Source organism: Ranitomeya imitator, chromosome 2 (genome assembly GCF_032444005.1).
Source record: "Ranitomeya imitator isolate aRanImi1 chromosome 2, aRanImi1.pri, whole genome shotgun sequence".
NCBI lineage: Eukaryota > Metazoa > Chordata > Amphibia > Anura > Dendrobatidae > Ranitomeya > Ranitomeya imitator.
This window is the reverse complement of record NC_091283.1, coordinates 216,484,213-216,498,243: the sequence shown is the minus strand read 5'-3', so window position 1 is coordinate 216,498,243 and position 14,031 is coordinate 216,484,213. Positions and strand designations below refer to the sequence as shown.

At 46.5% G+C, this 14,031-nt stretch overlaps 1 protein-coding gene across 1 annotated transcript in view; it reads left to right on the top strand.

Moving 5' to 3' along the window:
* The window catches only part of ARL13A (ARF like GTPase 13A), a 70,208-nt gene that overhangs the window by 14,203 nt on the left and 41,974 nt on the right, over positions 1-14,031 (top strand). The window contains exons 3-4 of the mRNA XM_069755551.1: positions 3,868-3,938; positions 11,122-11,371. Of these exons, the coding sequence (XP_069611652.1) occupies positions 3,868-3,938; positions 11,122-11,371 (321 nt within the window). The remainder of the gene's footprint in view (positions 1-3,867; positions 3,939-11,121; positions 11,372-14,031) is intronic.

The window sequence follows — 14,031 nt, the reverse complement described above, 5'->3', positions numbered from 1 at the left end:
GTAATCAAAGCGGGAGATGATGAGGGCATGCACAAGAGTTTTAGTAGATTGAGTGGTGAGGAAGTGATGGATTCTGGAAATATTTTTGAGTTGTAGGTGACAGGAGGTGTCAAGAGTTTGGACGTGCGGTTTGAAGGACAGGGCAGTGTCGAGACTTACTCCGAGGCAGCGGATTTCAGGTGTGGGAGAGAGCGTGATGTCATTTACCATAATAGATAGGTCGGGTAGGGGAGATACGAGAGATGGAGGATAGATGATGAATTCGGTTTTGTCCACATTGAGTTTTAGGAAGCGAGAGATGAAGAAGGAGGATATGGCTGATAGACACTGGGATTCTGGACAACAGAGAGGTGACATCTGGGCCAGAGAGGTAGATCTGAGTGTTGTCCGCATACAGGTGGTACTGGAAGCCATGAGACCTTATGAGTTGTCCTAGGCCAAGGGTATAGATGGAAAAGAGTAGGGGCCCCAAGACAGAGCCTTGAGGGACTCCAACAGAGAGATGGTGGGATGAGGAGGTAGTGTGGGAGTGGGAAACGCTAAATATGCGGTCAGAAAGGTAAGAGGCGATCCAGAACAGGGCGAGGCCTTTGATGACAAGTTAAGAAAGAATGTGTAGCAGTAGGCAGTGGTCGACTGTGTCGAAGGCAGAGGACAGGTTGAGAAGCAGGAGGATGGAGAACTGTCTGTTAGCTTTGGCAGTGAGTAAGTCATTAGTAATTTTTGTCAGGGCAATTTCGGAGGAGTGGTGGGGGCGGAAGTCAGATTGGAGGTTGTCAATGAGAGAGTTAGATGAGAGGTGGGAGGAAAGTTGAGCATGGACATGCTTCTCAAGGAGTTTGGAAGCAAACGGGAGCAGTGATATGGGGCGATAGCTGGACATAGCAGTTGGGTCAAGGTTAGGTTTTTTGAGGATGGGTGTGATGGTGGCATCGGCCTCCTCCTGATTTATTGCATTGAATGCTCCTGCCAGAAAAAAATACATTGGGCACCAGTAAAAGAACACAAAAAAATGAATAGGCGAACATATTCACAATCATATAAAGAAATTTGGTGGAAACCCCCCATCCAAACACTATATGTATGAACACAGGGACACTAAATCATGGGGAATCCAAGTAGTGAGAGAAGGATAGCGTGAAGGAGATTATATAAAAAAAAAGTCATGCATACAGAGCCATTGGATATTTGAGCTCAATACTTTAAAAGGTGGAGATGTTTGCATTCCAATAGCATGACTCCGACTGCTCACATAATGTACCGTACATCATCAGTGTGGCAGTATGTATAGACTGCTCCTTCTAGAGTGAACCATCCCTGGGCAAGAAAGCCACTGTCTTTTGAAACACATTGGAATTGGTTCAGCATGGATCTTTGTGATGAAGACATGTTCACCTTACTGCTGGATGTGTCAACTGGCAGTGATCTCTTCAAGCGTGCGCCATCGCACCAGCAACTGCCATATATTACCAGCACCTTCCTTATCATCAGGACACGCGGATCTGTTGGGACGGAGTTGGATTAACAAATCCACTGCTGTTCTAAGATATCTCACCGCTATTATGCACCATCAGTTCCTATTGTACCTGGAGGACAGAAGGACTACCTGGGTTGCTATTGTACACAATCTAAAGGTCAGACATCAGTCTATATCTGTTTTGCTGCTTAACAATCTCTCTGACATCTGCTGCAGGAGAGATGATCAGTCCATTATTTATCCTGACATGGAGATGATTCTATGAGGATCGGCATTTCAACTAATAGCCGTATCAGTAGTTGTCATCGAATGCTCTGATAAATTCTGTTGCTGCTGCATATTGTCAGGACTTATGTTACCTGATGGACAGTTAGGTCTGCTGGTCACGTTTGGATATAATTATCAGGTCAGATACACGCCGCAGGAGAGATGGAGATGGTTCCCAGTGGGATTTGTAACGACCAGCTTGAGACTTAAAACCAGCTTGAGACTTTAAAGCAGTATTGGTTATATGCACTGATGCACTTTATTTAACAGCACCATTTTAGTGTAGTTTATAGTCAAAAGATCAGAGTACAATTATTTCCATTACATATGTGGAGATATATGTCTTTGTCACAATTCCTCATGAGCAACAACAATTCAGTTTCTTAATCTGTTGACGACCAACTTTCTGGGCAGCACCAACCACAGCTCCAGATACTGATCAGTGAGGCGATTGCTTTCATCTCATTTCATATCTCCAATATAAGAAGGACCCACAAGTTCTCAACAGGGTTCAGGAGAGGAAAGGGCCATATCATTATTCTTCCATCGTTAAAGCCTTTACTGGCCCCGAGCCTTGTAGATCTCGATGCTGCGGTGGAACATTGTCCTGCATAAAAATCATGGTTTTCTTGGGAGATGCAGACTTTTTCCTGCTCCATTGCTTGAAGAAAGTGTCTTTGAAATACTGGCAGTAGGTTTGGGAGTTTATTTTGAGTCCATCGTCAACTTGAAAAGGTCCAACTAACTCATCTTTAATAATCCCAGCCCAGAGCAGTGCACAACGTTACCTTGATGGTATCTGTGTGGAAGTGGAGGTGAGTGCCCGTTGTTGATCCAGCCATGAGCCCATCCATCTGGCCCGTCAAGAGTCATTCTCATCTCATCAGTCTATAAAACCTTTGAAAAATCTGTCTTCAGATATTTCTTGGCCCAGTGTAAACAAGTGCATGGATGCAGCAGTGCAGAGAAGGATGACTCAGTGGTAACTTAACCAGCATATAAGTATTTATTTGACTAACACAGATATTTGTGATGCCCGCGGCACAATATATAAGGGCAATACAAACATCTCCACCTGAAGTGCATCACAGTACTATCGGGCCCGTCACCGTTGACTCTCTGTCATTCTCTAGGCAATAAGGACCGTCGTACACTCCCTACCGGGAGTCTTCTATTCTCCGACGTTAGGCTGTAAGTCCCATATCTATGAGTCACTTTGTGTACCCATCACACTGGCCACCTTTGTCCCCTGAAGCATGGCCGCAATCCACTTTGTACCATGCATCTGCACCAGAAGCTACACATGAACGTGTCTCTTCTACAGCTTGGTCGTCTCTCTCGGCTGTGGCCTTCCTCACTCGACTCAGATCTCCTAGCCCTAGTCTCCCATCTCTGGTTTTGGTCAGTCCGCTCTAGATCTCATTACTTGGTTCTTCACTTGTTTCTGGTTACTTGGTTCCTCACTCATAATGGTGGCTGTGTATCAATTCCGATGCATTGAGCATCTGACCTGCCACAGGTCCAGGTGCCGACTCCTACCCTTCACTGCCATCCTGGACTTTTTATACTTACTGCATCACAGCTATCAACTGACCTGGTGTCTCCTCCAATCTCTTCCCTCAGGGAGCACGCACTTCACTCTTCAGTCCCTACTAATGTAATTCTCTCTCTGCTTTTTCTTTTCCTATCCTCTTTGATCACCAGTGGCGGTGCTCAAGTGCAGGCATTAACAGTGTAAATCTTCTCACTTGTCCATCTCCTTACACCAGTCCTGATGTTTTTCTTCTGAGTCTTGCTCAGTGGTGGTCGGGCTCAGCCTCCTCACCTCGGCCATGTGTCTGGCCATGGCCAAGCCCCTTTAAACAATATTTTTTCCAGCCACTCCTTACATCAATCTCCCCAATCTTTGTGGCAAACCAATTTTTAAGCAAATCTGTTTCATTTTCTGGCAGATTTCTATTATGCAGCATGTGTCGGTGTAGCAGATCCATTCAGGTCGGGGTGTGCGGACTTTTGTTATCCTTATATCCCATCTTTATGACAGTATTTATCAATGTTACCCATTGTAGTTAATGACTGCTATGTGTTTGTCTCTGCTATTGATTGCCTGTCTTTGTATGCAGAAGTGTGACCATTGTCTTCATGGGATTGGAAGGCGCTGGGAAAAGTTCCATAATCAAGGCAATAAAAAGAGGTAAATGTTGGCACAAGGAATAACAATGTTGGCTTGGAAGCAAATACTTTTTGTTGAGAACATTCCTTATATCACATATTCTGGTCTGATCTAATGGACGACACAAAACAATAAAGATACATGTAGCTCAGGACTGGTGATCACCAGTAACGACGCGTCACCAGTGATTCTATGATTCCTATTTATTCCTATTTAATAAAACATTTTTTAATTAAAATGTGTTCAATGCATTAATAAACTGCAGCTATGTTTGGCTCTGCCCGCTATGGTAGGGGTCGCATAAAATACAAGTACAATATGGACTCCAAGTTTTACTATAGTCACTGTATACAGGAATACTTTTTGACCAAGGTTCCCAATCAGTGGTGTAATTAGAGCCGTTGAGCCCTGGTGCAAGGTTTGGAAAAGGCCCCCCATCCTGATATATATACCAGGAGTGATATATATCCTCTCTCCTGGTATATATGTCCTTCATCCTGGTACATAATGTCCCTTATCTTGGGCCACATCCTGGCATCTATATCCCCCATCCTGGTATGTATATATGTCCTTATATGTCCTCTATTGGTATATATTTTGCCTTTCCTGGTCCCATTTTAGTATATATGTCCCTTATCCTAGGCCCCATCCTATCATATATATCCCCCATCCTGGTATATATGTCCACTATCCTGGTATATACGTCCCTTATGCTAGGCCCAGTACTGTTATATATACAGTTAGGGCCAGAAATATTTGGACAGTGACACAATTTTCGCGAGTTGGGCTCTGCATGCCACCACATTGGATTTGAAATGAAACCTCTACAACAGAATTCAAGTGCAGATTGTAACGTTTAATTTGAAGGGTTGAACAAAAATATCTGATAGAAAATGTAGGAATTGTACACATTTCTTTAGGGGTTCCTCAAGGATCAGTCCTAGGCCCCCTCCTCTTCTCTTTGTATACTGCCCCTATTGGACAAACAATCAGTAGATTTGGTTTCCAGTCCCATCTCTATGCTGACGACACCCAATTATACACTTCTTCTCCTGATATCACACCGACCTTTTTAGAAAACACCAGTGATTGTCTTACCGCTGTCTCTAACATCATGTCCTCCCTCTATCTGAAACTGAACCTGTCAAAAACTGAACTCCTCGTGTTCTCTCCCTCTACTAACCTACCTTTGCCTGACATTGCCATCTCCATGTGCGGTTCCACCATTACTCCAAAGCAACATGCCCGCTGCCTTGGGGTCATCCTTGATTCTGACCTTTCATTCACCCCCTACATCCGATCACTGGCTCGCTCTTCTTACCTGCATCTCAAAAACATTTCTAGAATTCGCCCTTTTCTTACTTTCGACTCTGCAAAAACTCTTACTGTTTCACTTATTCATTCTCGTCTGGACTATTGTAACTCTCTACTAATCGGCCTCCCTCTTGCAAAACTCTCCCCTCTCCAATCTGTCCTGAATGCTGCTGCCAGGATCATATTCCTCACCAACCGTTACACCGATGCCTCTACCTTGTGCCAGTCATTACACTGGCTACCCATCCACTCCAGAATCCAGTACAAAACTACTACCCTCATCCACAAAGCACTCCATGGCTCAGCACCACCCTACATCTCCTCCCTGGTATCAGTCTACCACCCTACCCGTGCCCTCCGCTCCGCTAATGACCTCAGGTTAGCATCCTCAATAATCAGAACCTCCCACTCCCGTCTCCAAGACTTTACACGTGCTGCGCCGATTCTTTGGAATGCACTACCTAGGTTAATACGATTAATCCCCAATCCCCACAGCTTTAAGCGTGCCCTAAAAACTAATTTGTTCAGACTGGTCTACCGCCTCAATGCATTAACCTAATGATCCCTGTGTGGCATATTTAAAAAAAAAAAAAAAAAAAAATCAGGTTCCTCGCATTATGTTCTCATTCACTTTAGGCAGTTAATAGCCCTCTGTGTCTGTACTGTTACATACTTAGGCAGTTAACTGGTTCATGCAGCTTTACATGAACACCCGAGCCTTACACTATGGCTGATCAGAATAACTAAAGCAATTGTTACCATCCACCTCTCGTGTCTCCCCTTTTCCTCATAGTTTGTAAGCTTGCGAGCAGGGCCCTCACTCCTCCTGGTATCTGTTTTGAACTGTATTTCTGTTATGCTGTAATGTCTATTGTCTGTGCAAGTCCCCTCTATAATTTGTAAAGCGCTGCGGAATATGTTGGCGCTATATAAATAAAAATTATTATTATTATATTATTAAACACTCCACATTTTAGGAGGTCAAAAGTAATTGGACAAATAAACATAACCCAAACAAAATATTTTTATTTTCAATATTTTGTTGCAAATCCTTTGGAGGCAATCACTGCCTTAAGTCTGGAACCCATGGACATCACCAAACGCTGGGTTTCCTCCTTCTTAATGCTTTGCCAGGCCTTTACAGCCGCAGCCTTCAGGTCTTGCTTGTTTGTGGGTCTTTCCGTCTTAAGTCTGGATTTGAGCAAGTGAAATGCATGCTCAATTGGGTTTAGATCTGGAGATTGACTTGGCCATTGCAGAATGTGCCACTTTTTGGCACTCATGAACTCCTGGGTAGCTTTGGCTGTATGCTTGGGGTCATTGTCCATCTGTACTATGAAGCACCGTCCAATCAACTTTGCAGCATTTGGCTGAATCTGGGCTGAAAGTATATCCCGGTACACTTCAGAATTCATCCGGCTACTCTTGTCTGCTCTTATGTCATCAATAAACACAAGTGACCCAGTGCCATTGAAAGCCATGCATGCCCATGCCATCACGTTGCCTCCACCATGTTTTACAGAGGATGTGGTGTGCCTTGGATCATGTGCCGTTCCCTTTCTTCTCCAAACTTTTTTCTTCCCATCATTCTGGTACAGGTTGATCTTTGTCTCATCTGTCCATAGAATACTTTTCCAGAACTGAGCTGGCTTCTTGAGGTGTTTTTCTGCAAATTTAACTCTGGCCTGTCGATTTTTGGTATTGATGAATGGTTTGCATCTAGATGTGAACCCTTTGTATTTACTGTCATGGAGTCTTCTCTTTACTGTTGACTTAGAGACAGATACACCTACTTCACTGAGAGTGTTCTGGACTTCAGTTGATGTTGTGAACGGGTTCTTCTTCACCAAATTAAGTATGCGGCGATCATCCACCACTGTTGTCATCCGTGGACGCCCAGGCCTTTTTGAGTTCCCAAGCTCACCAGTCAATTCCTTTTTTCTCAGAATGTAACCAACTGTTGATTTTGCTACTCCAAGCATGTCTGCTATCTCTCTGATGGATTTTTTCTTTTTTTTCAGCCTCAGGATGTTCTGCTTCACCTCAATTGAGAGTTCCTTTGACCGCATGTTGTCTGCTCACAGCAACAGCTTCCAAATGCAAAACCACACACCTGGAATCCACCCCTGACCTTTTAACTACTTCATTGATTACAGGTTAACGAGGGAGACGCCTTCAGAGTTAATTGCAGCCCTTAGAGTCCATTGTCCAATTACTTTTGGTCCCTTGAAAAAGAGGACGCTATGCATTACAGAGCTATGATTCCTAAACCCTTTCTCCGATTTGGATGTGGAAACTATCATATTGCAGCTGGGAGTGTGCACTTTCAGCCCATATTATATATATAATTGTATTTCTGAACATGTTTTTGTAAACAGCTAAAATAACAAAACTTGTGTCACTGTCCAAATATTTCTGGCCCTAACTGTATATATCTCATCCAGGTATATATGTCCTCTATCTTGGGCCCATCCTGGCATATACAGTGGGTATGGAAAGTATTCATACCTTCTCTTTGTTTCATTGCAGCCATTTGGTAAATTCAAAAAAGTTCACTCTGCACCCCATCTTGACTTTAAAAAAAAATGAAATGTAGAAATGTTTGCAAATTTATTAAAAAAGAAAAACTGAATTATCACATGGTCATAAGTATTCAGACCCTTTGCTCAGTATTGGGTAGAAGCACCTTTCGAGCTAGTACAGCCATGAGTCTTCTTGGGAATGATGCCACAAGTTTTTAACACCTGGATTTGGGGATCCTCTGCCATTCTTCCTTGCAGAACCTCTCCAGTTCCGTCAGGTTGGATGGTGAACGTTGGTGGACGCCATTTTCAGGTCTCTCCAGAGATCCTCAATTAGGTTTAGGTCAGGGCTCTGGCTGGGCCGGTCAGGAATGGTCACAGAGTTGTTCTGAAGCCGCTCCTTTGTTATTTTAGCTGTGTGCTTAGGGTCATTGTCTTGTTGGAAGGTGAACCTTCGGCCAAGTCTGAGGTCCAGAGCACTCTGGAAGAGGTTTTCATCCAGGATATCTCTGTACTTGGCCGCATTCATGTTTCCTTCAGTGACAACCAGTCGCCCTGTCCGTGCAGCTGAAAAACTCCCCCATAGCATGATGCTGCCACCACCATGCTTCACTGTTGGGATTGTACTGGGCAGGTGATGAGCAGTGCCTGGTTTTCTCCACACATACTGCTTAGAATTATCACCAAAAAGCTCTATCTTCATCTCATCAGACCAGAGAATCTTATTTCTCATAGTCTGGGAGTCCTTCATGTGTTTTTTAGCAAACTCTATGTGGGCTTTCATATATCTTGCACTAAGGAGAGTCTTCCGTCTGCCACTCTGCCATAAAGGCCCAACTGGTGGAGGGCTGCAGTGATAGTTGACTTTGTGGAGCTTTCTCCCATCTCCCTACTGCATCTCTGGAGCTCAGCCACAGTGATCTTGGGGTTCTTATTTACCTCTCTCACCAAGGCTCTTCTCCCACGATTGCTCAGTTTGGCTGGACGGCCAGGTCTAGGAAGACTTCTGGTGGTCCCAAACTTCTTCCATTTAAGGATTATGGAGACCACTGTGATCTTAGGATCCTTGAGTACTGCAGAAATTCTGTTGTAACCTTGGCCAGATCTGTGCCTTGCCACAATTCTGTCTCTGAGCTCCTTGGCCAGTTCCTTTGACCTCATGATTCTCATTTGGTCTGACATGCGCTGTGAGCTGTGAAGTCTTATATAGACAGGTGTGTGCCTTTCCAAATCAAGTCCTATCAGTTTAATTACACACAGCTGGACTCCAATGAAGGAGTAGAACCATCTCAAGGAGGATCACAACGAAATGGACAGCATGTGACTTACATATGAGAGTCTGAGCAAAGGGTCTGAATAATTATGACCATGTGATATTTCCTTTTTTTACTTTTTTATTCAATTTGCAAATGGCTGCATTGAAACGAAAAGTGAAAAATTTAAAGGGGTATGAATACTTTCTGTACCCACTGTATATGTCCCTCATCCTGGTATATATGTCCCTTTTCCTGGGCTCCATCCTGGTATATATCTCCGCCATCCTGGTATATACGTCCCTTTTCCTGGGCTCCATCCTGGTATATATATCATCCATCCTGGTATATATGTTCCCTATTTTGCCGCTGATGTTTAAAGAATTGAAAAAAATAAACGGTTATACTCAGCTTCCCTCTGCTCCCCCGCCGTGCAGCGTCCTCTTCTGAAGCCAGCATTTGATTTCAGTGTGACGTCACTGCCATGGGCCCCCGGCCGTATGCACGTCAGCTGCTGGCCTCTGATTGGCTGGCAGTGTGTATTGCCACGCACAGACCAGTTGAAGTTTGTGCTGGCGTTGGCGGACCCCCACCCGCATGGGCCCAGTCACTGTCGCGGCCATTATCCCCTTGGTCCCGAACGTGGCCATGATCGTCAGCCTTTACAGTTTTTTCATTTATTATTTATTGATATAATTCATCTGTGTTGAGCTCCAGAAAATGATTGACTGTTGAGTGGGCCGACCAATTTTGGAAATGATGTTTCCGCAGCATTTTGGAGTGAAACATATCTGGCTGAAATCACCCAGCTGGGGTCTGATACGTGCCACCTGTGGTTTGGGCAGCATGTGTCCTCCGTCATGCTCGCTGGTGTGCCCACCCTTTTTTATTGCATAGGGGGTCCCCCACACAACATAAAAAACCCAATAAATGTATCTCCTGGACTGGTGCTCTCCCCCGGTGTCGGCACTGTAGTTCCAAATGACCACGGCAGCCATCACAGTTCTGTGTGACACAAGTATGAAGGCTGCAGCTGATCTGCAATCACTTAACATAACAATGTCATGTAATCACAGGAGGAGCGGCGCCAGTCTGGGAGGCAAGGGATTTTTTATCTTATGTCTGGAAGGGAATCTATCACCAGATTTTTGGTATGTTATATGAGAACAGCAAGATGTAGGGGCAGAGACCCTGATTCCAGTGATGCTTCACTTACTAGGTTGTGTTTTGCTGTTTCAGTAAAATCAGTGTTTTGTGGGCAGGAGATTATCACTACAGGACTAGGTGTCTCGTGTCTCCTGGTCCAACCCTGCCCCCACCACTGATTGGCTGTTTTCTGTCAATGTACATGAAGGCTGCCAATCAGTGGTGTGGGCGGGGTTATACAGGTAGTAACTGCCACAAATATTGCCTGTAAGGCCACATTCACACCTTCAGTATTGGGTCAGGATTTTACATCAATATTTATAAGCCAAAACCAGGAGAGGTGATAAATACAGAAGTGGTGGTCTAACACATTAGATAACATGAAGAACCTATTTTATCAGCAAAGGAATCTGTCACCACCTAATTTGAGAGCAGCATAATGTAGGGACAGAGACCCTGATTCCAGTTATGTGTCACTTTTCACTTTCTGGGCTGCTTTAGGTAGTTTTAATAAAAATCACTGTTTTATCTAGCAGTTCTCTGAATACTGAGCTCTGTATATCCCTGCCCCAACCGCTGATTGGCAGCTTTCAGTCTATGCACATTGGTAAAGTTCTTTGTACAATCAGTGGTGAGGGGCGGAGTAATATAGATCTCAGCATTCAAAGAGCTGCTAGATAAAACAGTGATTTTTTTTAAAATAAAAACTGCAGCAAGCAGCCCAGTAAGTGACATATCACCGGAATCAGGGTCTCTGCCCCTACATCATGCTGCTCTCAGATAGGGGAGCAAAAACCTGGCAACAGATTCTCTTTAAATGGTAGAATATGGTGCATGATGTGGTTGGATGCAGCAGAACAGGGATACATGGATTTGATATGCAGAAACCATTAGAATATTGTCAGAATAAATAAAAGGCCTTTGTGATATAAATGGTGACAGATGAAGTCTCCATGCCTCTCTGCACAGGTCCTCCATGCCAGATGTCCTCACTCAGCGACCCCTTCAGGACAGAGCTTCCTTTCGACCACTTTGAGCTCACTCTTCTGGAACTTTCCGGCGGGCAAAAGACAAGGGCAAGTTGGAGGTCGTACTTCTCCCAAGCGCACGCTCTTGTTTTCGTAGTGGACGCCAGTGACCATGGACGTGTGCAGGAAGTCGCAGGTGTCCTGTCTAGTGTCCTGAAACACCCCAGAGTGTCCGGGAAACCGCTCCTAATGTGAGTAGTTCTTCCTATTCCATGTACATTTTGTGCCGCAGGGTCATCAGTGTGCCGCAGGGTGATCAGTGTGCCCCAGGGTCATCAGTGTGCCGCAGGGTCATCAGTGTGCCACAGGGTCATCAGTGTGCCGCAGGGCCATCAGTGTGCCGCAGGGTCATCAGTGTGCCCCAGGGTCATCAGTGTGCCGCAGGGTCATCAGTGTGCCCCAGGGTCATCAGTGTGCCACAGGGCCATCAGTGTGCCGCAGGGTCATCAGTGTGCCCCAGGGCCATCAGTGTGCCGCAGGGTCATCAGTGTGCCCTAGGGTCATCAGTGTGCCGCAGGGCCATCAGTGTGCCGCAGGGTCATCAGTGTGCCCCAGGGTCATCAGTGTGCCGCAGGGTCATCAGTGTGCCCCAGGGTCATCAGTGTGCCACAGGGCCATCAGTGTGCCGCAGGGTCATCAGTGTGCCCCAGGGCCATCAGTGTGCCGCAGGGTCATCAGTGTGCCCTAGGGTCATCAGTGTGCCGCAGGGTTATCAATGTGCCGCAGGGTCATCAGTGTGCCCCAGGGTCATCAGTGTGCCGCAGGGTCATCAGTGTGCCCCAGGGTCATCCGTGTGCCCCAGGGTCATCAGTGTGCCGCAGGGTCATCAGTGTGCCCCAGGGTCATCAGTGTGCCGCAGGGTCATCAGTGTGCCGCAGGGTCATCAGTGTGCCGCAGGTTCATCAGTGTGCCCCAGGGTCATCAGTGTGCCCCAGGGCCATCAGTGTGCCCCAGGGTCATCAGTGTGCCCCAGGGTCATCAGTGTGCCGCAGGGTCATCAGTGTGCCGCAGGTTCATCAGTGTGCCCCAGGGTCATCAGTGTGCCCCAGGGCCATCAGTGTGCCCCAGGGTCATCAGTGTGCCCCAGGGTGATCAGTGTGCCGCAGGGTCATCAGTGTGCCCCAGGGCCAGGGCCGGCTCCAGGTTTTCGAGGGCCCCGGGCGAAAGAGTCTCAGTGGGCCCCCCCCCTTTAACACATACCCCGATTTATGATGCCCAGATACGGCAGAGAAATGTATAGTACAATGCCAGATTTCACTTCTTACATGAGTGACAGCTATTGTAAATTCTGCAGTGTATATATACAGGACAGGAGGAGCAGTGTATATATACTGTGCAGTGTATATATGCAGGAGGAGGGTACTGTGCAGTGTATATATGCAGGAGGAGGGTACTGTGCAGTGTATATATACAGGAGGAAAGGTGCTGTGCAGTGTATATATACAGGAGGAAAGGTGCTGTGCAGTGTATATATACAGGAGGAAAGGTGCTGTGCAGTGTATATATACAGGAGAAGCGGTACTGTGCAGTGTATATATACAGGGGGAGAGGTGCTGTGCAGTGTATATATACAGGAGAGGTGCTGTGCAGTGTCGTGAGCAGGGCATTGTTGTATCAGAAAATCTTTTCTGTTTTCAGTTTTTCTATGAAACAAAGACTTTTCTACATAAACAACATTGTTTGGTTTTGGGGCCCCGACAGATCTGTGCTACAAAGTAACAGGCATTAATGAGGGACCTGATGCTGAATCCTTTCCACAAACCCTAATGACCCAATTAGTGCCCCGTCATTAGAACCTCATTAAACGCCTCCCTGTCCCGAGCAGTCATGTACAGTATGGGGGGATCCTGCAGCCCACCCCCTGACTGCTCCATACCATACACTGCCCTCTGTCACGCTCACTATTATCCTGTGCATTTCTCCTTCATCGTTACCCCATGTTACACTTGTCACCCCCCACTACAGAGTAGCAGGGCAGCCAATGTCACCCCCTCCCGGACCCTAATGGCAGCAGGAAATGTCTGCTCCTCTATTGGGTTGGAACCTGATTTAATCATGGAATAATGTGGATTTGTTGCCGGTGGCTGCAGGGGAAGGGTTAAGTGATGCCATGTCCTTGGTGGGAGCAGTGGCAGCTGCTGGGACCTGGACAGACACAACCAATGTTGCTGTGACTGCACAGTGTGACGTGGAGGAGAGAAGCTGAGACTCCGCAGCAGAAATCACCCACATGCCAGCACTGGGCAGAGTCCCTCCAGTCACCAGCCTGGGGCCACGGGGCCCCAACCTACAGCCCACAGCTCAGTTTTATCCATGGCAGCAGCTCCCCTTCCTCCTGGCATCTGGTTAACCCCATTTATGCGGGTCGGATTGTTATCTTTAAGGTTTAGCAATAACCTTCATACAGATGGGAAGGGGTTAAGCTTCTTCCTACCCCACTGGTGCAGGTTTGGTGCAGCATGCATGTATTCTGGGAGAGCTGGGTGGCTGCAGGTTGCAGGCTGCAGGCTGCACCCCACAAGCTGTCCTCCAGACATCACCCATATTTTTAGGCAGCGGAGACAGACAGCAGCAGACTGAGCCACAAGTCCATCTGCAACCACTGCTGGATACCATAGCACTCGCTCAGTCACTGGTAGGACAGAGCTCCTCCAGAATCTGCCTGATAAGTTCAGCTCAGCACTGCAGCCAGGGAATGTGCTCTCTCCGCCCACAAACAATGTCACACTGGCTGCCTTCTCTTAACCCCGAGTTCTCGGTACCGGGCCTCTCTCTGGTTCGGTTCTGAAGCTGTCACGGTGGCTAGACCCGGTCCGCGACCCTGCTAAGGGGCGTCCAATAAAGGTGGTAC